Below are 21,922 nucleotides of genomic sequence, written 5' to 3'. Positions count from 1 at the left end.
GTGCCTAATTGTTTATCAGAATTGTAATAATTTTATGTTTAATTGGTTGTGGTTTATATATGCAGATGAGGATTAGGAGGATGAATCCTTTATTTGAATTAGATTACCACTGAAAAATGACATCCGAACACCAATTACTGGTATGTCTTCAATTTGTTTTGAATTATGGACATCGCTAGCTAGCTAGCTGGTTCTATTAATTTATCTTTAGAATGAATTGTGAGATGTATTTGTTTGTTGTATTGGTTTCCACAGGCAAATCAATATTTGACTTGATCATGACTCAAGTGTATGATAATAATTTGATGGTTTCAAGTTATACAGAGAGGCCTGACATTCTCTTGTGGGGGGTGGATTCTTTCTGTCTTCGTGTTTTCTTTAATTTTCAATGTGAGTTGAGCTTGAATCCACATCTCCTTGACTGTGAATTGTGATATGCATGGTTCTGGTTCTGTTACTACTTTGATGCTGCTCTCTGGAGGGGGAGTGTTCTTGTTTCTTTGTAAGTGCTGTAATAATTTATTCTTATTTTCATGTTTACCAAATGATAGATCTATATGTTTATCAACTGTTAATAACATTAAAATTCCAATTTGATCTTTAACAGAGTATAAGGGTGGATTTCATTATATGATCTGCAATTATGCATACTTACAAGGAATTCTGCGATTTATCAATTCCTCAACTACAATTCAATCTGATGAGGAGGATTTGTAGGAGAATTTTATGTCTGATTGGTGGCTTAATTCTGCAGATAAGAGAGCTAGAATGAAATTTGCTTCAACTTGTATGTGACTCATTACATCTCTACTATAAGCTAGCTACTCATTTCTTTGGCATCATGATGTGCATGTTTTTTGTCAAGAACTCTACTGCTTTTTTTCAGGGTCACAGTGCCCAAGTACTCTATTAGTGTTTGCAAGCCTCTGCAAAGGACAGAAGCATGTATTTAAAGTACACCAAGTGAACATTATTTTATCAAACCAATCTTGATGAAAATATATCAATTGGTATGATTCGTGGAACCTCTTTATTCCATTTTTTTCCTTATTCATCTCCGTATATTGAAAGTGCCTAATTGTATCAAAATTATGATATGTATGCCTTGTGGTTGGATAGCTGCTTCAGATAAAGAGGAGAATGAAATAGCTGCCATGTATGTATGCCTTATGTATTCAATCTGTTTTGAATTATTTATTTACATATTTTTTGATTAGGAATTAAGCTCATCACTTGTGCAGTTCTATTTTATTTACCCTGCATTGGTGTTCACAGGTGGAATGGTGGATAAACATATTTTTATGGCAAATATGAGAGACTTAATTATGACTCAACAGCATGACATGCAGTTTCAGAGTACAAATAACTTGGGTTCTTCTGAGTCAGTCATATGCATGCAGTTATATGCATGCAGATATTTATGTCTTGGATGTGCAGAACTTCTGAAAATACTGTGGAGCATGGCTTGTGCGTATGCTATTCTGATGATGCTCTCTGGAGGGGAAGTACAAGTTGTGTCTTTGTGAATAATGTCAGAGAGCCTAATAATTAATTGTGATTTTTTGTTCATATGTTCTGAAAATATATAAATCAGCTGCTAATCATAATAAAACTTCTATTGGATATTGAACAGAATACTAGTGGTGGATATTTATTATGCTTGGAAATGCTCAGGTGGTCCCTTGACTACAACTCAATATGATGAAGTTAGTTTCGACGTGCATAACAACTCGTATGTATATATCTATATATATATGACTCATTTTTAAACTCTAGCTTTATGGTTATAAATTAAGCTCGACACTGTAAAACTGTTACTTATACCTTTATAATTGTGATATGCATGTGTTTGTTTTCGTGGTTTCACAGGAGTAATGGCTGATAAACATGATTTTTATGGCAAATTGTGACTTGGGGACTCAACTGCATGATGATTTGAGCTTACAAATCACTTGGTTTCAACTTTCAACTTGATGTGATGGTTTTTAAATTTTGTATGAGTGGAAGTGAAATTTTCCTTATTTTTGGAGTTGAATTGATTTCCTTAATTTGCTTATTTTTCTCCACAGTTAATGTCATGAGTTTTTCTTTTGCAAAAGAGTTAATATTCCAATCAAGTCTTTGATGAAGCTTTGGGTGGGAGTGCTGTGTTTTTTCATCGAGTAATGTGACGATGAAACTTTTGCTCTCTTTATTTCACAATTTCTTATTTTGTATGATATGTATATCTTTTGGTGACAGCCGCATAGGGGGACTGAAGCTTGAATTTCAATTAGAGCACCAAAGGAATGAGACGTGGACGATCATGACTTGGTATATGTATATATGACTCATTGCATCTTTAATTAATCTTTCATGTTTTCTATATGTTTTGCATTTTAATTGATCTATTTCATGATTTGGACTTAAGCTCATCACTTGGTGTAGTTCTATTTACAGAATTGTGATATGTGTGTGTGTTTGCTGTATAAATATTTGACTTTAGTATCAAGTCATATCCAAGTTAGGGGATGGTTTTCATTTTACTGATTTCTTTAATTTGCAGCATGAGCTTTGAAGATTGATAGAATAGCATATCAAATTCTCTAACAGTTGATTTCCTTATATACTTATTTTTCTGGTAATTAATATAGAGGATGCTCTGTTTTTTCTTTGAAACTTTGAATAATCAAATCATCCATATTTGGTAATTGTTCTACTCATCAAGTGTTACAGCTAGACTTGAAGATGAAATTTCCATGCATTTGTTTTTCCCAAACTCATATGCTTTATATTCAGACATCAAAGAACTAAACTTTTTCACATTTGCAGTTATTGTGGGAAGGGCTAGGACTTGGCGGAGGTGACGGTGTTGGAAATTGGCACAGGTTGTGAAAATATTAATCATCAGATAAACCTTGTCTGTTAGAGTCTGAACCTTTTTAACATGAACCAAATTATATATAATTAATACTTATGATGAGAATGTAATGAACTTATTCTAAGCTTCCTGTTTTTTGAGGTTACAGCAACTTATCTGGGTTTAATATGCAGGAACAATGATAATAAAAAGGTTCTTCTTGGACTTGGAGGTGGTTACTATGGATATTAATTATTCTGTAAGTAACACTGATTTCCTACATTCTGTAATTATGTATATTTGTTTCTAATCTTATAAATTCCACACTAGAAGTCATTAAATGTTACAAGAAAATTGAGGACTATGTTATTGTGCTATTATAGTTTATTCCACTATTTCTTTTACCAAAAAATGTAGTATAGTTTGTGTTGCCAAAATGAAGAAACCATGATACCTAATTAAACGGCATGAATCCCCTTTGGTGGAGGACTAGGAAGTAGGAAGTGATACCAAATGGTCATTAAGTTTTATGGTAGATGATATCATGTCTCAAGATTTAGATTTGCTGGCGAATTTAGGATTCAGAATTTCAAGAGAAGGCTTGTTGTGTACGTATGTCCATAATGTTATTTTCTTCATGTGATCAGAATGAAGAAATCAAAATTCCTTCTATTTATAAAAGTAGAGTATACATGATATTCTATGATAGACAGTGTTCTCAATCCTTTTTCTATTGGAAACAAATACAGGAAGGACGGTGCATGGGTCGGGCACTTACTATCTGGGTATTCATTGCCGATGGATGACCCGAACCAAAAGAAAGAACAGAATAAAGAGGAAGGAGTTGGCGGAACATGGAAACAAGCAATCAAAGTTTCTTATGAGGCTACTCAGCAAGCTTTTCCAGGGGGAGTAATTTTGGCACATCTAGATCACAAGTATGTTTGTCTCTCCTCCATACAATCTTTAATTTCATTAGAGTTGTTGGTGATACATTTGAATTTAAGATGAAGACCTTTACCAATTTATAAAACTGATCTACTAATAGAGCTAAGAGAAACTAGTTGTTGCAAAACCAAGCACATATGTCCGTATTCATAGTTGCTGACTGCACTGATGTGGGTGGGATTATCAGTTACTCTTTGACACACAGTACAGAATCCCAATTCAACTCAAAAAGTTTTGGACTTTGACCGATACTAACTTAATTGATTTGGGACTATTTGTTACTCTAATATGAACTAAAAAATGAGAAAAAAAAAGTGTTATGCCATAAATGAAATTTACATCTTTATTCGATTGGTATAAAAGAGGTAGAAATCATGTTTCTCTTGTTTCAATTATGAAAGATAAGTCTTTTGCGGTCATTTCTCGACATGCTTGATAATGGAACTAATTAGTTCAGTGATTGTTTGTGTGTTTGTGCAGGAGTTTTAAAAGTTGGCAGAAGAATGTCATCACAAGTTTTCTAGCAGAGCAAAATATTCAAGTCGGGAAGCCTTCCGACTTCTTTTAACATGAGCACGTTCCTTCTCTCGTCTGAATTACTATAGCTTCTGCTATTATTTTCATTCATGAATTATCATATATGTTCTCAATTGCACGATCGGTTTATACAGAGTAAATGTATCATGGAAGAAATTTAACAGCATTTGGTTGAATTTTTTGAAGAAGAAAAGGTGAAGAAATTGAAGCTCTGTTATAGCCAAAGGATTGGGGAATTGCTTTGGCAGGAACTTTCTGTGAATTGTGACATGGAAACACTTGTAAGAAGATTAATGCACTAAATAAACACAAAAGCATCATTACTCTTGGCTATTTACCAGATCAGAATACTTTCACTGGACACAACTACATTGCAGAGCATGGGGTGTAATCAATCAAGTTCGAGCCAAGCAACAAGTTGCTTGAGCTCAAGCTCAGTTGAAAACTCGCTCTTTGACAGTCGGTTTGAAACAAATTGCTTGAGCTCAAGTGGTAATGTATCATTTACACCCCTAGCAAAGCTTGCAACAATAAAATGAATAGAGATAACCTCAACAACACTAGATTCATGTTAAAGCAAAATGACCAAATCCTGGAGCTAAGTCTAAATTACAAGTCAAGTACTATTAAGTCTGAGTTAGTGAGATGCACTCTAATTCAAAAGCTTGAAGCTTGATACGTGCCTCAGCTAAACTTATTAAGGATTCTTCGCCCGGGTCCTCCTTTGCAGCAGCAAGTGCCGCTGCATAAGCCAATCTCGCCTCTTCAATCTTCTCAATTGTGTCCTCATCAAGATCAAGATCAAGATCATCCTGCTCAAGTTGAATAGTGATTACATCAATAAGAAAGATGATATTGCTCATGATGCTATTTCCAGGAGTTCACAAGTTCAAAATAAGGGCGTGACAACAAATCCATCTAAATTACAACGAAGAATGATTATCCAGCATTAATATATTTCATTACACACTTCAATGATAGTTGTTCGATTTACTAATCTCTGGTTGTATGAATAGTGATTACATCAATAAGAAAGATAATATTGCTCATGATGCTATTTCTAGGAGTTCACAAGTTCGAAATAAGGATGCGACAACGAATCCATCTAAATTACAATGGAGAATGACTATCTAGAATTAATATATTTCATGACACACTTCAATGATATTTGTTCGATTTACTAATCTCTGGTTGTATGAATGATATGAAGCATGAGAATCTCTGAAAAATTTGAGCTTACCATGTGTGGAAGGCGATCTACTTGATGAAATGTTGTTACATCATCAGGATCCGCATCAGAGTCACATTTTGAAAGTTCTTCAAAACAACTGCATATGCGCTCTGATTTCAAAAATCCATAGAATCCAAGTCTGCCTGGAGTTCTTCGACCTTCGCATTTGATGCCTTTGCTTCCAACTCTAATTTCTCCAGAGCAGCTTGCTTCTCTGCCAGCTTAATCTGAAGGAAAAAACAAAAGATGTTTCTTGTCAAAAGCCGGTCAGATATTGATGATACACATGTATCAGTAAACCTACACATTAACATCATGAAAATGCATAGCATGTTGTACCATAAAATAAAACAGAGAATGCAGGAAAAAAATTCACAATACCTTTGCAGGTCATTGCAGTTATAAAGGTTGAATAACAACTAGATGAAAGATGAAAGTCGGAAATTATAAGTAGATTGAAATTCATAAAATTTACAAATCGGTGAAAATGAAGCCAAAGGAATGTAAACTAGAGAACTTTTTGTGCAGGCATGCAAATGTTAATAACTTAGTCCATTGCAAGAAAAGCACCATCAGAAAGTATTCATAAAAAATTGAGTTTGCCTTCTCCAAATTATCATAATCTTTCTTCACTTACACGACAAAGCAAGCCTAACAGCATGAATGACTTACTAATCTGTTAAGATCATATACCTGAGCATTAGATAACTGGGAACTGGAAGACTTGATCAATGAATCCTTTTCTGTAATCTGACGCTTTAATTCTTCAAGTTGCATATTGGCCACCTTCATCTGGTTAAGGGAATCTTCTGCAGATTTTAAGGCTTGATCTTTCTCTAATATTTTCCTTTCCAGATCATCTAACTGTTCCCACAACATAGTGACATCTTCCCTCTTTTTGCAGAACCTCCGCAACTGGCTGGTTCGACAAGAAAAGATTAGTGAAATCATCAGCACCGCCATCTCCATCATTAGCAAGTTTTTTCAAGGCACTGCCAGCAAGGTCTGCTTTCCTTTTTGTATGAACACTTTGAGCTGATTTTCTCCCCTTTGTGTCAACCTGCAGTTTTTCATCTATTTGAATTCTCTAGGATAATAATATTTACTAAGAATTGCTAAGAAAATGCAGCAATTGAATTTCTTTATGCGGTTCCCCTTTATCCCATTTCTGAGTACAACCTTTCCACTGCTAAAGAAATGGATTATAAGTACAAGTCTGTAGCCAAAAATGAAGGATGATTTTTAATTTAAGAGATTGAAAAAAATAGAACAAAAAGAAAGAAGAAGGATAGTCATCGAAAAAGGAATAAACAAGGATCCTTATCAACCATTCTTCATTAAAATTAACAAAAGTCTGTTGCTCATCACACCAGTCCACATGAAAGGGAGTGACATATAAGTAATGCGACCTTTTAAGAGTGAACTGAACAACTAAGCAAAGCCTTATTAACAACTGCACCATGTTTGAACATTGAACAAGACCAGACAAAATCCAACCTCCTTGAATCTCCATGAAGTCGTATTTTGTACATTTGTTCAAGACAAATTTCAATTTTAATAAATTCTCCTTTTCTTTTCTTTTCTTTTACCAAAAGGTCCAGCTATCCACACCTATTTCATTCTCCACCTAACAGTAAGATTATAAGCCACAGCCCATTCAAGTCTTTTGCAAGTAAAATGCTAAAGAACCATTTATAAAACTTCTCACATAAGTACCAGAAGCTATCTAAATGAGTGTATCTTTGTCCAAATTGGGAGCAATAATGAATGTAGTTCAGAAGTGGGTGGTATACTTTCTGTATCTGCTAAAAAAATTTCAAATAATCTCATGGAAGAATCAATACCAAAAAAACAATTATACATGACAAGTAGAAAAATTAAAAAGTTATACTCATATAAAAAACCTATAGCAATGCCACCATGAAGCAGATCCACTGATCCTCACTTCCCGAAAATCTAAATAGAATTGCCAGGATGAAACCCAAGGCTTGTTTTTGAAGGACTATCCGTGGTTATACAGAAGTGCATGCATAAATTTTTTTCGGGGTTTGCCAAAAAATTTCAAATAACCTCATGGAAGAATCAATCCCATAATTAGTAATACATGACAAGTAGAAAATACAAAAATTTCAACTTATAAAAACAAACAACAACGGTGCCAAAAAGAAACGAATTCAGTGATCAATGACTTAATTTCTCGAACTTACTCCTTCCGTCCCATCATATACGTCCACCTTAACCATTTCATGAAGTGTAAAAAAAGTAGTTTGAATTAAAAAATTTATGAATATTTAGCATCCCTTTTCCCATTTTTGCCCATTTCTCTCTCCATTCACTAAAGCTGTCCATTTGAGATGATCGTGGTAGAACAATGCATTTAAACAGATAAGTAAGATTAAATTAGAAAATTTAAATAGGTACGCGACCAAATAAGTTGGGACATAGAAAGCTTCTAAACACGGTCACCTATAATGGGATAGAGAAGTACAATTCATCAACTTCACAGGTAGTTCCGTCAGTTCAATAGTAACTAAGTCCAATGAAAGCAAACCTATGCACAACCCACACATGAATTCCCAAAAAGTTCAGCAAAAAAATTTCACATTTTTGAACTGAACTAAGCAGGGATATCAAAGAATTTATATGAACTCATATTTTAATTCCTTCACTTCTGATAACAAAAAAATTAAAGATATTCTGAAAAACAAGAAGATAAAATAACAACAAACTCCCCAGAACAGAATCAAATTCATATAAAACCAAAAACTATTCCAGAATGGACATGAATTCTAAGAAGATTCAAATTAAACGCATGCGAAAGAATCCAAGAGGAATATATATCCAGTAATTTGAATTTTTTTTTAAAAAAAAAAGATAAACAAAAAGTGAACTTTTTTTATCAAAAGTGAACTCATAAACAGGGTGTGAAGGAGCAGGAGTGTAGACCATGGAAGCCCGCCGTGTGAACGACGATGTTGATCTCCGACCCTAACCAAAAAAACACTAGAAAATCACATAAAGAAGACCTAAAAAGGCGAATCATGGTGAATGTGGAGAATAATTAGGAAAGAGAGGGAAGATACCATGAGGAAGAAGACGAAGAAGACGAAGAAGACGAAGAAGGACGAGAAGACACCCCAGTCCCAGCCGGATCGGCGAGGCCTCGCCGGCGTTGAGACCTCTCCGGCGTTGGGATCCCAGGGTTTGAAAATTCGAAGGCGGATGAGGGGTAAAATGGGAAGAGAAAAAAACGTAAAGAAGCTAATCGTTTCGTTTGAAATTTAGAATGGGAGGCTTATATATGAATTTCAAATAAAATGACCTTAGTTTTTGGATTAATAACGGAAATGCCACTGTGCTCATTTGGAAATAGTACCCAAATTATTTGAGATTTTATAGATAAACCCCTGTAAATTTTGAAATTTTCTGTTAGTGCTTTAAAATAAATTTTTTTTTCAATTAATGTTTGTGATCTTATGTATATAATGTAAATTGCTTTGTTGGCATAGGCGGATCTAGAGGGGAGCAAGGGTGTGCTCAAGCACCCCTTGCCCATGAATTAATATGAATATATATATATATATATATATATATATATATATATATATATATATATATATAATCAAAGTATTGATAATTTTAATTCATATGAAAAGCGATATTCTTTATTTATAAAAATTCTACCCACAATATTAAATAAAAAAAGAAAAATTACCTGCTTACTCTCAAGAATTTCAAAACTTCCCAAACAAGTGTGAGTTTTGAATACCTCGAATAGCACTTTTCTTTTATTGCTTTCTCTTCCTTTTGCTCTACGCATATGAAATTTCATCATCGCTTCTTAAACCTTTGTGCATACATTTTTCATGCATTCCTTTTCGTAGTACTCATTTCTTAAGCAGAGAACTCATTTCTTACACAGAGAGCTCATTTCTTACACAGAGAACTCATTTCTTACACAGAGAGCTCATTTCTTTTAAACGAAAACCTCATTTCTTAAACAGAAAACTCATTTCTTAAACAGAAACCTAACAAAACCACCTCATTTTGTTAAACAGAAACCTCATTTTGTTAAACAGAAAACTCATTTTTTAAACAGAAACATTGATATTTAAACAGAAAAACCAATATTTACGTGACAAATTAATCCTGGGTATAAAAACCAATTAATCTTGGTCACTCGTACATATTTAAATAGAAACAACGATATTTAAGCACTTTTTTAAATGTAAACACAATATATTAAACAGAAACATCAATAGTTAAACAAAGACAACCAAACATAAAGACGGTCGTTCTTTATTATATGGAGATAACGATATTTACATTAAAAATTTAATAAGTTTGTGGAAAAGAATTTAGGTTAGCATGATTAAATTATAACTACAAACAAACTTATAACTACAAACAAAAGAATTTAGGTTAGCATGAAGAGTAATACATGTACTCATTTCTTAAACAGAGAACTCATTTCTTAAACAGAGAGCTCATTTTTTAAACAGAAAACTCATTTCTTAAATAGAAACATAACATAAATCTCATTTCTTAAACAGAAAACTCATTTCTTAAACAGAAACCTCATTTTTTAAAACAGAAAACTCATTTTTTAAACAGAAACATTGATATTTAAACAGAAAACCAATATTTATATGACAAATTAATCCTGGGTATAAAAACCAATTAATATTGGCCACTCGTACATATTTAAATAGAAACAACGATATTTAAGCACTTTTTTAAACATAAACACAATATATTAAACAGAAACATCGATAGTTAAATAAAGACAAACATGCATAAAGATGGTCGTTCTTTATTATATGGAGATAACGATATTTACATTAAAAACTTAATAAGTTTATGGGAAAAAATTTAGGTTAGCATGATTACATTATAACTACAAACAAACTTATAACTACAAACAAAAGAATTTAGGCTAGCATGAAGAGTAATGCACGTACTCATTTCTTAAACAGAGAACTTATTTTTTAAACAGAGAACTTATTTTTTAAACAGAAACCTTATTTCTTAAACAGAAATCTAATAGAAACCTCATTTCTTAAACAGAAAACTCATTTCTTAAACTGAAACCTCATTTTTTAAACAAAGAAACTTATTTTTTTAAACGAAACATTGATATATAAACGGAAAAACCAATATTTACGTGACAAATTAATCCCGGGTATAAAAACCAATTAATCTTGGCCACTGCATACATATTTAAATAAAAAACAACGATATTTAAGCACTTTTTAAACGTAAACGCAATATATTAAACGAAACATCGATAGTTAAACAAAGATAAACAACCATAAAAGATGGTCGTTTTTTATTATATGGAGATAACGATATTTACATTCAAAAATTTAATAAGTTTGTGGGAAAAATTTAGGGTTAGCATGATTATATTATTACTACGAACAAAAAGAATTTAGGGTTAGCATGAAGAGTAATGCATGTACTCATTTCTTAAACAGAAAACTTATTTTTTAAACAGAACCTCATATTTTAAATAGAAACCTCATATTTTAAACAGAAGCCTCATATTTTAAATAGAAACTCATTGCACCCAAGGGCATTATAGTCAAACCCTGTCACACTTGCCACAACTTCCCACGCAAGGGACAATTTCGTCCAAAAAATTCTAAATCAACTCTATCAATCATTGTTAGATGTTTGGGGGGTTTAAAAAATCATTGTATTCAAAAGGAAAGGGTTTTTATGGATATTCAAATTTAGGGAGAGAATCTGTGCATATTGCAAACTTTGGGGGTGTTTTTAGCAATTTTCACTAAATAAAAATAATAAAATTATTATATTAAATAAAATTGATGTTGGGTTACAATAATAAATAATATGGCTAACCAAACATGGATCTTCAATTTTTTTTTAATTTTATATTTAGATATTTTTTTAGTTATAATACATAATTATCAATTTTTTAGGATATTAACGTAAAAATTAGTTAATAATAAATAAAAATAAAACTCTAAAAAAATGCAATTGCTATCTCAAAATCTCTAAAAACAATCATTGCAGGTTTATGAGTTTTCTTTTTTTGCTCAATCTCTTTCAAGTTTATATTATCTTTCATTATAGGAACTAATTATGTATTTTTTCTATTTATTTTATATCTAATTTTATTTATTTAATTTTTATGTGATTATTTGTTGTCTAAAAATATTTGATATTTGTTAAATAATTGTTGGATATTTGTTAAATATTTGTTTGATTAATTTATTACGAAAATTGTTGTAAACTATTAAATATTTGTTGTTATTAATTGTTATGGAAAAATTGATTATTAGTAGATTATTTGTTAAATAATTGTTGGATAAATAAATTTAGATTGTGAACTTGTGGTAAGTTATTTTTTAATTGTATTATTTGTTCATTTATTGTTTAACAGCTAGTTGAGATATTTGCTAATTTTGTAGATATGTTAGGTTTTTTACACATAAATCAAAATTTTAGATGAATGTATATTTTATATTTTTTAAATATTGATTACTATCATCTCAAGTTTGAATTAATAAAGTTGTTTAATATTTATAAATTTTTTAAATTTAAATTCAGCACCCCCTAAATTTTATTTCTAGTTCAGCCCCTGTTTGTTGGTACTTTAAAACCAAGACTTTTCCATTAGATTGTGGCAAATTGTGATGTTATCTGGTTGAAAGGTTTTTTATTTTTAATTATTACGCTTATGGTAACACTTCAGCTCAATGGTAAGTTATTTAGGCAATACATAGCGTGCGTATTGATCATGCATTACCCATTATTTGGGCAATAATGAAAGTCTGAAAACCTCACACGATTAGATCTGTGTCATGCATTACTCTTTTGGTCCTCAATACTATAGAGTACTCAATTACCCCTATAATGAAAGACAAAAGTTGTAACTTTATTTACAATTACATGAAACTTATACATGATTCTCTTCATTATTTACATAAATATCTCCATTAATTATTACTATATTAATTAATAATGATATTAATTAATATTATTTAATATAATAATATTAATTAATAATATTATTTATTAACTAATAATATTTAATTAATAATATTATATTATTATATTAATTAGTATTAATTAATCAAATATCTTAGAATTTTTTGCAAATGAGTATGAGCGTTTTAATCAATAAAAAATATTGGTACTCAAAACCACCCCAACTCTCCAATTTTGAGGGTTGAGAAATGAGAGAAAAGTTAAGGTTTTAAAACCTCCATCAACCCCTCTCAACCTTAACCTCCCCCTAAAACCCCCTGCACAAGCATGAGTTTTTAAAAACATTCCCTTGCCTTTTCTCCAAATACCTCCATCCAAGCACTAAGACCCAAATAAGATTTGGGCCTTTATTAGAATTGTTCTCATGAAATTTTATCATATACAACAAATAAAAATAGTAAAAACAAACATAATACCCTAGAACATTAAATCAGATTTCCCAAATCAAATATTATTTTTCTTAAAAAAAAATAGATCACCGTACTCGATCTCGCCGGCGTAGCAGAACCGGAGCGCTCTTCAGCGGCCTCGGCGGAGTTCGAAGAGAGAATGGGGGAAAACGGGAAAAGAAGAAATGCGGTTCATTTTATTAATTTTTAGGGTTTCACCTTTTAACCCGTCAAAAATTAAAAATTGCTTCTACTTTTTTTCTATCCAAACTTACTTAAAAGCCCTTGCTCAATGAATAAATTATATTTAAAAAGTAGAAATTTAAAATTTTCAATAATTTTGGAAAAAATTCATTAATTAATGGTTTCACTTGATCAGTGATCTCGTTTTAAGTAGAGTTTTTAAAAAATTCTTCATAAATTATAAAAATTAATTAAAAAAACATATTTATGCTATCTTGCATCATTTCAAAAAGTCTAGTGGAAAAATAAAACTAGTTTATAGTTTTTTTATAATATTATCATTGTATATATGTCGATAATAATACTATAAATAATTCTATTCATAAATTTTTTTGTAAATAAACATGTAAATGTATATGATACATTGATACTATAAATAAATCCCTTAATGATTTTTATAAATGTGCTATTAACGAGATGATAAACAAGTCCTTTAACGGTTCTTATAAACAAGCTTTAATTGATCCATTATACAAGTTCTTTAACAATTCATATAAACGAGTTTTTAACGATTCATATAAACGGGCTTTTAACAATTCATATAAATGAGCATATAAACGAGCTTTTAACGATTCATATAAACGAGTTTTAATGATCCATATAAATGAGTCTACTCACGAGCCTTAACGAGCCGAGCTTGATGGTGTTCAGGCTCGGCTCGTTTATTTTACGAGCTTAATAATCGGGTTTGAGAATCACTCATTTAACTCAACAGCGAGTCGAGCCGAGCCCTTAATGAGCCGAGCCTTCGAGCTTTTAACGAACGTATTGGCTCGTTTATAGCCCTAGGCAATGTCCAAGATGGTTGGGGCAAATAATGATATTTTTAATTATTATCCCACTCCGCTAATTAAGAAATTACCAAAAATAATTTTATGATCGTTCACTACTTTTCTGCAGCCCTAACTCAGTCAAGAATTAGCTTGAATTTTTTTAGTATACTATTAAGCATTGCCTTGACTTAATGAACTCCTTCTCCGGTGTGGTAAAAAATGCAAATATCATCATGGATTACATTGAAGACACTCGAAAGCTTGTTACGGTGTTACCATAGATAGATGATCCCTCATACTGAGTATATCCCCATGAACCTCCTTCATCTATTTATTATTCTTTTGGTGTTATTCTCCTTAGCAATCTAATCAACTACTATAACTAAATGGCAGGACCAGGAGCAAAACTAAGAGGTGCTGACTTAAATTTTAAAGAATTATAAATATTAAAAAATTTATATTCATTCGGACTCAAGATTATAATAATTTCAAAAAAATATAAAAATATAAATACTACTAACACCTATCACCACTAGGTGGAAGTTGAACCTTTCAGTTTTGCTTTCTTTTCTCCTTTATTATTTAAAAAAACACTTTTTTACAAATTTATAGATATAATATAAAAAATTACTTTTTATAAAAATGTGAAAAATTTATTGTGGGTTCTACGATATTATACAAATTAATTTTATATAATATCACTTATTTTATTACAAAAAATCCATTGTCCGGCCTCTTAAATTTTTATTTACAAATTAGTATATATAACCTAAAATATATAGTTTTAGGGAAAAAAACTATTTATAATATTTTCTAGGCCCTCAATTTTTTATAAAGTAGGTTATATGATAACAAATTTTATGATTTTTTTTCTCTAGGGTAGCATCTGTTTGTTACTTGTATGTGTTTGTTGTTTGTTGTTTTTTTTTTCTTTTTTGATGTATTCTCCATGCCAAGTGAATGATTTGTTTTATTTTTCTTTGGGTTGTACCGTGATAGGGACACGAGTGTGTGTACTAATCATATAATAAAGTGTTCAAAAGCGAGGTATCAGTCCACAAGGAAGATCGAGGGTCCGTTTGATACGCAAAATTTTGAGGTACAACACAACACAACTTCTCTTGTTCTTTGTTTGGTTTGTTAAAAAGTTGAAAGTACAACACAAGAGAATTTCAGAGTACAACACAAGTAGTTAAAATTTTTGTACTATCAAAACCTCGGTACAAAAGTTTTATCGTGGTACAGTATAGCAAAAGACTAAATTACCCTTAATAAAGAATAAAAAAATACAATCATGTATATCACATCCCACGACGCTCATCAAGTCCCACGACGCTAATCAATTTTAATAATATAACATTTTTTTAAATGTAAGATCAATATCTATATCTTAAAATTAAAATTTTAAATCATAAAAAAATTAACATAATAATATTTAAATTTAAAAAAATTAAAAATTTAAATTGTATAAAAAATAAATATAAATCTCTTTTATATCTTATATTCACGAATCATAGATATGATTTTTCATAGATATATCAAACATATTAGCAATCTCATATAAAAAATAATAATATTTAACTGATTGATATATTAACGGAATTTATCATGTATTTTTGAACAAAAAAATTAATTTTGCATATATTTTAAAAATTAAAAAAACATAATTATGATTTACTAAATTGACTAATTATAAAAAAATTAATTAAAATATTGAAAATGATATCTTATTGTGAAGTTGTTTATTGTAAAACAAACATAAGATAATATAAAGGGTATTAGAAGTAATTTTATAATATTTTTGTCCAGTACTCGAAAAGCTATCTATAGAATATCAAACATGGTACAAGACAAATAGTTGTGCTGTATCACAACTACTTGTTCTGTTATGTACTGATTGTGTTGTACTTAGCTACGTATCAAACACACCCCGAGAGTACTAGTATTAGTCCTAATCCCGAAAATTAGCTTAAACAAAAGTAGTGATGTGTGCGAGCAAACTAAGAAATGAAAGAGAAGAAAACAAGAATAAGGAAATAAAAGTAGCTGAGGTACCAGGGAGAAAAGGGATGTCCAGGCATATTATCCCTCTAGGATTTGTTAAGTTCAGGATAAATGTTGTATAAGTATGTAATCCTATTTGAACTTAGAGAAATCAAAGAAGACAAACCCCCTTTTCAATTGTGTAAAGAGATGATTGTCGAAGAATGCCCTAGGACGTTCCACGAATGCCGCCAAACTAACCTTGATGGCTACAATCCTTTTTCGCCAAGATAGATGGGCTTAATCTACCTCTAGAATTGCCTCCAAAGCCCTAGAGATTCGCCCCTTTTCTTCCCCTCAACCTCATCTTCCAATAGAACAAAAGATACTCCAGAAACCCATATCAGGAATACTTATACTGCGCCACTTGCGGGTTGCTTACGGGCATAAGAATGCGGCTGTAAGAAGCTGGGGATGATGGGCCACTAGCCTTATGGGATCAGTTATGGGCATAAGTCCCATCCGTAAGATCTTCTACCTAGTGTTACGGCTTACCTTACTGTGGTAAACTTTGTAATCGTAAACTCCTCTGGATAGTCCTTAGGGTCTATCTTACGGGCGTAAGTCCTACCCGTAAGATCCTCTGGTCTATTTTTATGCTCCTCTTTATAGGCATAATCATACCCACAAGGTTCTCTGGAATAGGCTTACGGTCATAGGCACGATGGTAAAGTGACCATAAGTAAGTATGTCCTGGCTTCATAAATAACACTAATACATACCTAATGAGTGTACAAAATGATATAAAATAATAAACAATCATACACTCATCATATCGTCTTTGTGTCAGTCTATATTATGTTATTCTTTCATTGTACGTGGTTTATTTATTTTTTCTAATAAAATAAGAATAAAATTAAAAAAATATTAAAGATAAATATATATAATTATGGACTTTATACGACAAGATGGGTCATTAGGAGTACTCTTATGGGAGCTAAAACATAAAAATATTATTTAGTGGGGTAAATATCTTGATTGGGTACTGTAATATGGTCAATTTTCACTTTTAAGCATCAAACTTCAATTTGTATAATTTTTGTTATCCAATTTTAATTTGGTTTCACCGAGATGCTACCAAGGGATTTCCGGGAGGAATTTGATGATGTGGTTGCCAGAATTGCCTCATTAACATCAATTTGTCATGTAATCTACTGACCCTTTACATGCCACATCATCAACGATGTCCACATGGTCATTTATTATGCAAATCACCAATGTTCATGCATACATAATAGGTGGTCATGTGTACATTTTTTATAATGTGGCATGTGAGTGGCAGTTGATGACAAGGTAATTCCTGCTAACAAGGCAATTCCAGCAACCACTTCATCAAGTCCCTCCTAAAAACTCCTTGGTACTCTCTTGGTGAAACTAAATTGAAGTTGGATAACCGAAATTATACAAATTAAAGTTCGATGCTCAAACTAAAAATTGATCATAGTATAGTACTTACTCAAACTATTTACCCTTATTAGTGATTGGTCAGCTACTTGTGACTTAAATATATCAAAAATAAAAATAAAAATAAAAAATAAGCTAATAAATAAATTGGCAGAGTGAGTTATGTCCCCTAAATATCCTATCTTGTCGATTCATTCATTCCAACCATCAAAATTTGTTGTGAGAGTATAATTTTTTTATTTTGAAAACTAAATTTGGAAAGCATTTTGATTTCAATCACTATTAACCGAAAAAAAGAAAAAGTTGAAATTATGAATGATGCATATAAATCATAAACCAATCCAAAGGTTTTGAAAATACCAATAAAACTATAAAAAGGTTTTAAAAAAACTACAAAGAAAAAGCTATAAGCTAATCACAGGCTCCACGATTCGAGAATAAGAATAAATCAAATTATAAGAATATTCTAGAGCTACAATAATATTAAAAATGGTTACAATTGAAAAAAAACCAACGAATTTGATTTTTTTTGTTTTTATGTTTTTAAAAAAGTTTATAAAATTATTTTTTAAACCAAATTTTGGAATTAAAAAAAATATATATAAAAAGGTTAATGACACTACTTTTTCCAAAGTGAGCAATGCATGTGCTCTTGCTCCCGACAAAAATCATGATGTCAGAGATTTTAGGCAATGAGGAAATAGACACATGAATGATATTCTTTGTTGATAAATATATATTTTTTAATTTTATATTTATGATTTTATCTAGCTATAAAATTAAATTTATATTTAAAAACATATTTTTTACAAAAATTTTTTTTTAACCCACTAAGTTTCTAAAACGTAAAGAGTCTACAAGAATCTGAACAAGGTATTAGAAACTCAGTAAAAAGTTAGATATCTTTTAGTTAGCAGATTTTTTTTTCTTACGTAAAAATTTAAATTTAAAATTGTTAAAAAAAACAAAAGACTTGAAATGCATGGTTGGTATTCCAAGCAAAACACAGCCCAAAAAACAAGGCGTGTCATTTAGATCAACCTCAATGGATTACACATAATTATATTTATTTATATATGTAATAAAAAATTTTAAGAAAACTAAACAAAATTAAAAAAAAGTATTTAAATTTAAATAAACCCCACGTCCTATCCTATCATTGTCTTGACAACCCAAGCAATAAGTGAGTATATAAATAAATTTTTTATTTATATAAAAAATTTAACTAAATAACTTTTCAAGAAGTTACACGAGATGTGGGACATGAAAAAAGTGGATAAACAACAATGCATTAAAAAAAGATAGTCTACCCCACCAAAAAGGGGTTAGAAATAACAAACAGCGTCAACCACAAGGAGTGGGAGAGCAACAACTCAAAAAACCAAAGCAAAAACACAAAGAAGGGGTTCATAAAGGAAGGGGATCCTAAAGGAACCCGAATATAACAACAAGACTACTCTCCCTGGGGGGCGGCCGGGCAGCCTGGATAGCCTGCTCATCGTCAGCGGAAGTAAAGAACTCCAGGCTCCTCTTGATTTTAGACACTGGTTCCTCCAATTTAGCTCTTTTTGCCTCAGGCACTGCTAAAATCCACAGAATCATCAAATGATCAATTTTTTTAATAATAGAGACATTCGACATAAAAGTAGAATTGAAAATGCGAGCATTTCGTTCAAGCCAAATACACCAAGAGATCGCCTTTACAAGTAAGTCTCAAAATATAATACAAAGGTTTAGATCCAATCCTCCTCCAGTTGCCCCAGAGGTCCTTAAGACTTCTCGGGGACATCCGATCACCAAAGAGCCTACCAAAATAACCCCAGATAGCAGAAGCCACCGGGCAGTGAATAAGGAGGTGATCATTAGTCTCAATTGCAGAGCAACACATCACACAAGTGGACATTGGAAGGACATTACAGCGACGCAAGGCTAGGTTATCTAAAGTTAGGATCTTGTTATCCCAAGCCAGCCAATTGAAAATGTTAACCTTTTTGGGGCAGCATCCCTTAAGGATGACAGGTGTAATTTGACAGCAAATTCCCCCATCATTCAAAAAAAATTGTAGAAGGTGGACAGATGTGGACATGTATAGTGACTGGTTTATAAATATAAATATATGTTATATGACGCTGCATTACAATCTCTCCTATAAGCTAGTTTCCCATATCTTTAAAACTGTGGTATGTAATGCCTTTTGCAGAGAACTCTAGTGCTTTGTTGTAGGCCTAACTCTTGTGGTTGTGGGCATATATACAAGAGCATGAAAAGTGTCATGATGATGAATTCCACTTACATTTGGATCACTGTGCCCAGGCACTGCATCAGTGTTTTCGAGTGCGTACATACTGATTGTTCCTTCAGCAAAAACCCAGCTTTATAGCCAGTGCAGAGGAAGAAAAGCATGTGTTTTAATTACAAGCAAACATTATCTTATCAAACCAAACTTGTTGATTTTATATCAACTGGTATGATTCATATTAAACCTCTTGATTCATTTTCTTTTTTATTCTCTTTCATCTCTATATATATGAGGACTCTAGCTAGCTTCAACTGTTAATTATGATATACATGCCTTATGTATAACTTGGTGTGTGTATGTCTGTGTGTGTGTGAATCATTGCACATTTAATTAATCTTGCATGCATTCAATTAATGTGTTTTGAACTATTTATTTATATAATTTATGATTTGGATTAAACCTAAGCACTTGTGTAATTCTATTTTATTTAGCTTGTATTTGTCTTCACAGGAGGAATGGTGGATATACATATTTTTGTGGCAAATATGTGATGCTTTATTATGACTCAACTGCATGCTTGATTGTTTGGAAGTACAAGTTATTTGGTCTCTATGTATACTAATCAAGTCTCTGATAAAGCTTTGGGTTTAAGTGCTGTGTCCTTTTCCACAGTAATGTCAGAGCTATCTCTCTGTGTTCTTTTCTCTATGCTTTTTTTTTTCTTAGGTAATGTGACTACACTGCCTTTATACTGGATATATATTTGATAATTCTGATTTTAAATGATATGATTGTTTTTTGGTGGCACAGAAACATAGTCTGTTTGAATTATTTATTTAATCTGTTTTCTGATTTGGAATTAAGCTCCTCACTTGTAACTTTGTTATCATGAAACGGTTGTCTCCTTTACTTATTTCTTCAATTTACACTGAGTTGAGCTTGAAACTTGATGATCTCCCTGTGCTTGTTACGGCTTAATTCATTTACACCATGAGTTTTGGAGATTGATAGAATAAGATGTCAGTTATTTAATTAATAGTTGATTTTGTTCTTATTTTTCTGAACAATAATGTGTGACAGTTTCATATGAGTTACTAACATAGATGCCTCTTTCTTCTCATGTATATATATATATATATACTGTTGCTCTGAGGAAACTCTGTTTTTTCTCTTTGAAACTAATGTAACAAAACCGCTATATATGGCTACAATTCAAACTGATGACGATGAATTCTATGCTCAAGCAAATGATCAAGACCAAGACTAAACATCAATTCTATCTAGTCAGCAAAGGAATATACTCAGACTGAGATGTTAACAACATGAATGAAACTTGCAAGCATATTGAATTTGATTTCAACCCCGGATTGAACTACAGTTATGATCTTTGCTCTTTGGTGTGCCATTTGTGAGAGTTAATGGAACTTATATCTTGTTATGATTGCTATTGGTAACTTTGCAATTAGTCAACGAACCTCACAAATTAAACTTTACATTCGTATATCTCTTTCTTGAAAAAAATATATATCAAAGAAATAGCTGTCCATCCAATTGCACATATTGTTAATTGGAGCTTGTTAACAATTACGTTTGTTAATTAAACTGTCTGATTATAGTATGTCCTTAATGTAATATAATATGAAACACAAACGTTTAAAGATACACAAGTTGAATGATTTGTTAATTACTTTCAAGGTATACAAGAGCTATATATCAGACAGCTCACATCATCATGCATGTTTAGTTAACAAAATATATCTTAAAACCATGTAATTAATTGGTATGATTTAATTATTGTAATATAATATGATGCAGTGCTCAATGATTTACAAGTTGTATGGTTTTGTTTATCTCATTTTTTTAACACTATCCGGCCAAGAAGTGGCATACAGCTCACTCACCATGTCTTGTTGTGAAAGATTGATTATATTTTAAGTGGGTAGATCTGCTTGAATGATTAATTTAATTCAACTTGCAAGGTGTCCCAGATGGGACTTGCTGTTCATTGACTATGCTACTAACTTTATGGACAAGATAAGATGTCTTAATAATATATATATATATATATATTAAGATGCATTTTCCAGGCAATGGGAGTTGCACAATATTTTTTTCTTCATTTATTGGGAGGTGTGCAAGTAGTAGTATATATTATAATCATGGCTGGATCTCCTTTACATGTCATATATAACTTCTGAGTGACTGCTGGTTCTCATTATCTTACTAATTGTGATTAACCTCTGAGTGATCATCGGAGAG

The 21,922-nt window shown here is 31.4% G+C and overlaps 3 protein-coding genes and 1 long non-coding RNA gene across 7 annotated transcripts in view; 2 read left to right on the top strand and 2 right to left on the bottom strand.

Annotated features, from left to right (window-relative positions):
- Nucleotides 1–21,922, top strand: part of LOC120279284 (putative disease resistance protein RGA3) — a 49,958-nt gene that overhangs the window by 3,241 nt on the left and 24,795 nt on the right. The window contains exons 2-6 of the mRNA XM_039286187.1: nucleotides 66–140; nucleotides 256–502; nucleotides 608–787; nucleotides 887–1,010; nucleotides 1,120–1,156. Of these exons, the coding sequence (XP_039142121.1) occupies nucleotides 66–76 (11 nt within the window). The 3' untranslated portion in view covers nucleotides 77–140; nucleotides 256–502; nucleotides 608–787; nucleotides 887–1,010; nucleotides 1,120–1,156. The remainder of the gene's footprint in view (nucleotides 1–65; nucleotides 141–255; nucleotides 503–607; nucleotides 788–886; nucleotides 1,011–1,119; nucleotides 1,157–21,922) is intronic.
- LOC120279282 (putative disease resistance protein RGA4) overlaps nucleotides 1–21,922 on the top strand; it is a 98,396-nt gene that overhangs the window by 55,253 nt on the left and 21,221 nt on the right. For 2 of the 4 annotated variants that reach the window (XM_039286184.1, XM_039286185.1), the window contains exons 7-12: nucleotides 1,870–2,162; nucleotides 2,242–2,313; nucleotides 2,812–2,867; nucleotides 3,034–3,098; nucleotides 3,589–3,777; nucleotides 4,268–4,576. The exons of the other annotated variants lie outside the window; for them this stretch is intronic. The gene's annotated coding sequence lies outside the window, so the exon portion shown is untranslated. Of the gene's footprint in view, nucleotides 1–1,869; nucleotides 2,163–2,241; nucleotides 2,314–2,811; nucleotides 2,868–3,033; nucleotides 3,099–3,588; nucleotides 3,778–4,267; nucleotides 4,577–21,922 lie in introns of those variants that run through there. 4 annotated transcript variants of the gene reach the window in all.
- LOC120279112 (protein MICROTUBULE BINDING PROTEIN 2C-like) lies at nucleotides 4,791–6,473 on the bottom strand (the record flags this gene model as incomplete). Its single annotated transcript, XM_039285980.1, has 4 exons — nucleotides 4,791–5,136; nucleotides 5,565–5,654; nucleotides 5,687–5,782; nucleotides 6,249–6,473. Coding segments are annotated over 4 exons (597 nt in total), but the record flags the coding sequence as incomplete, so codon positions are not given.
- Nucleotides 6,475–8,790, bottom strand: LOC120279288. The gene is made up of 3 exons (XR_005541861.1): nucleotides 8,639–8,790; nucleotides 8,502–8,543; nucleotides 6,475–6,615 (listed from the first exon to the last, which is right to left on the bottom strand). It is a non-coding gene; the product is annotated as an uncharacterized LOC120279288 (long non-coding RNA).

This window comes from Dioscorea cayenensis, chromosome 16 (genome assembly GCF_009730915.1).
Source record: "Dioscorea cayenensis subsp. rotundata cultivar TDr96_F1 chromosome 16, TDr96_F1_v2_PseudoChromosome.rev07_lg8_w22 25.fasta, whole genome shotgun sequence".
Classification (NCBI taxonomy): Eukaryota; Viridiplantae; Streptophyta; class Magnoliopsida; order Dioscoreales; family Dioscoreaceae; genus Dioscorea; species Dioscorea cayenensis.
This window is presented reverse-complemented; position numbering and strand designations above follow the sequence as displayed.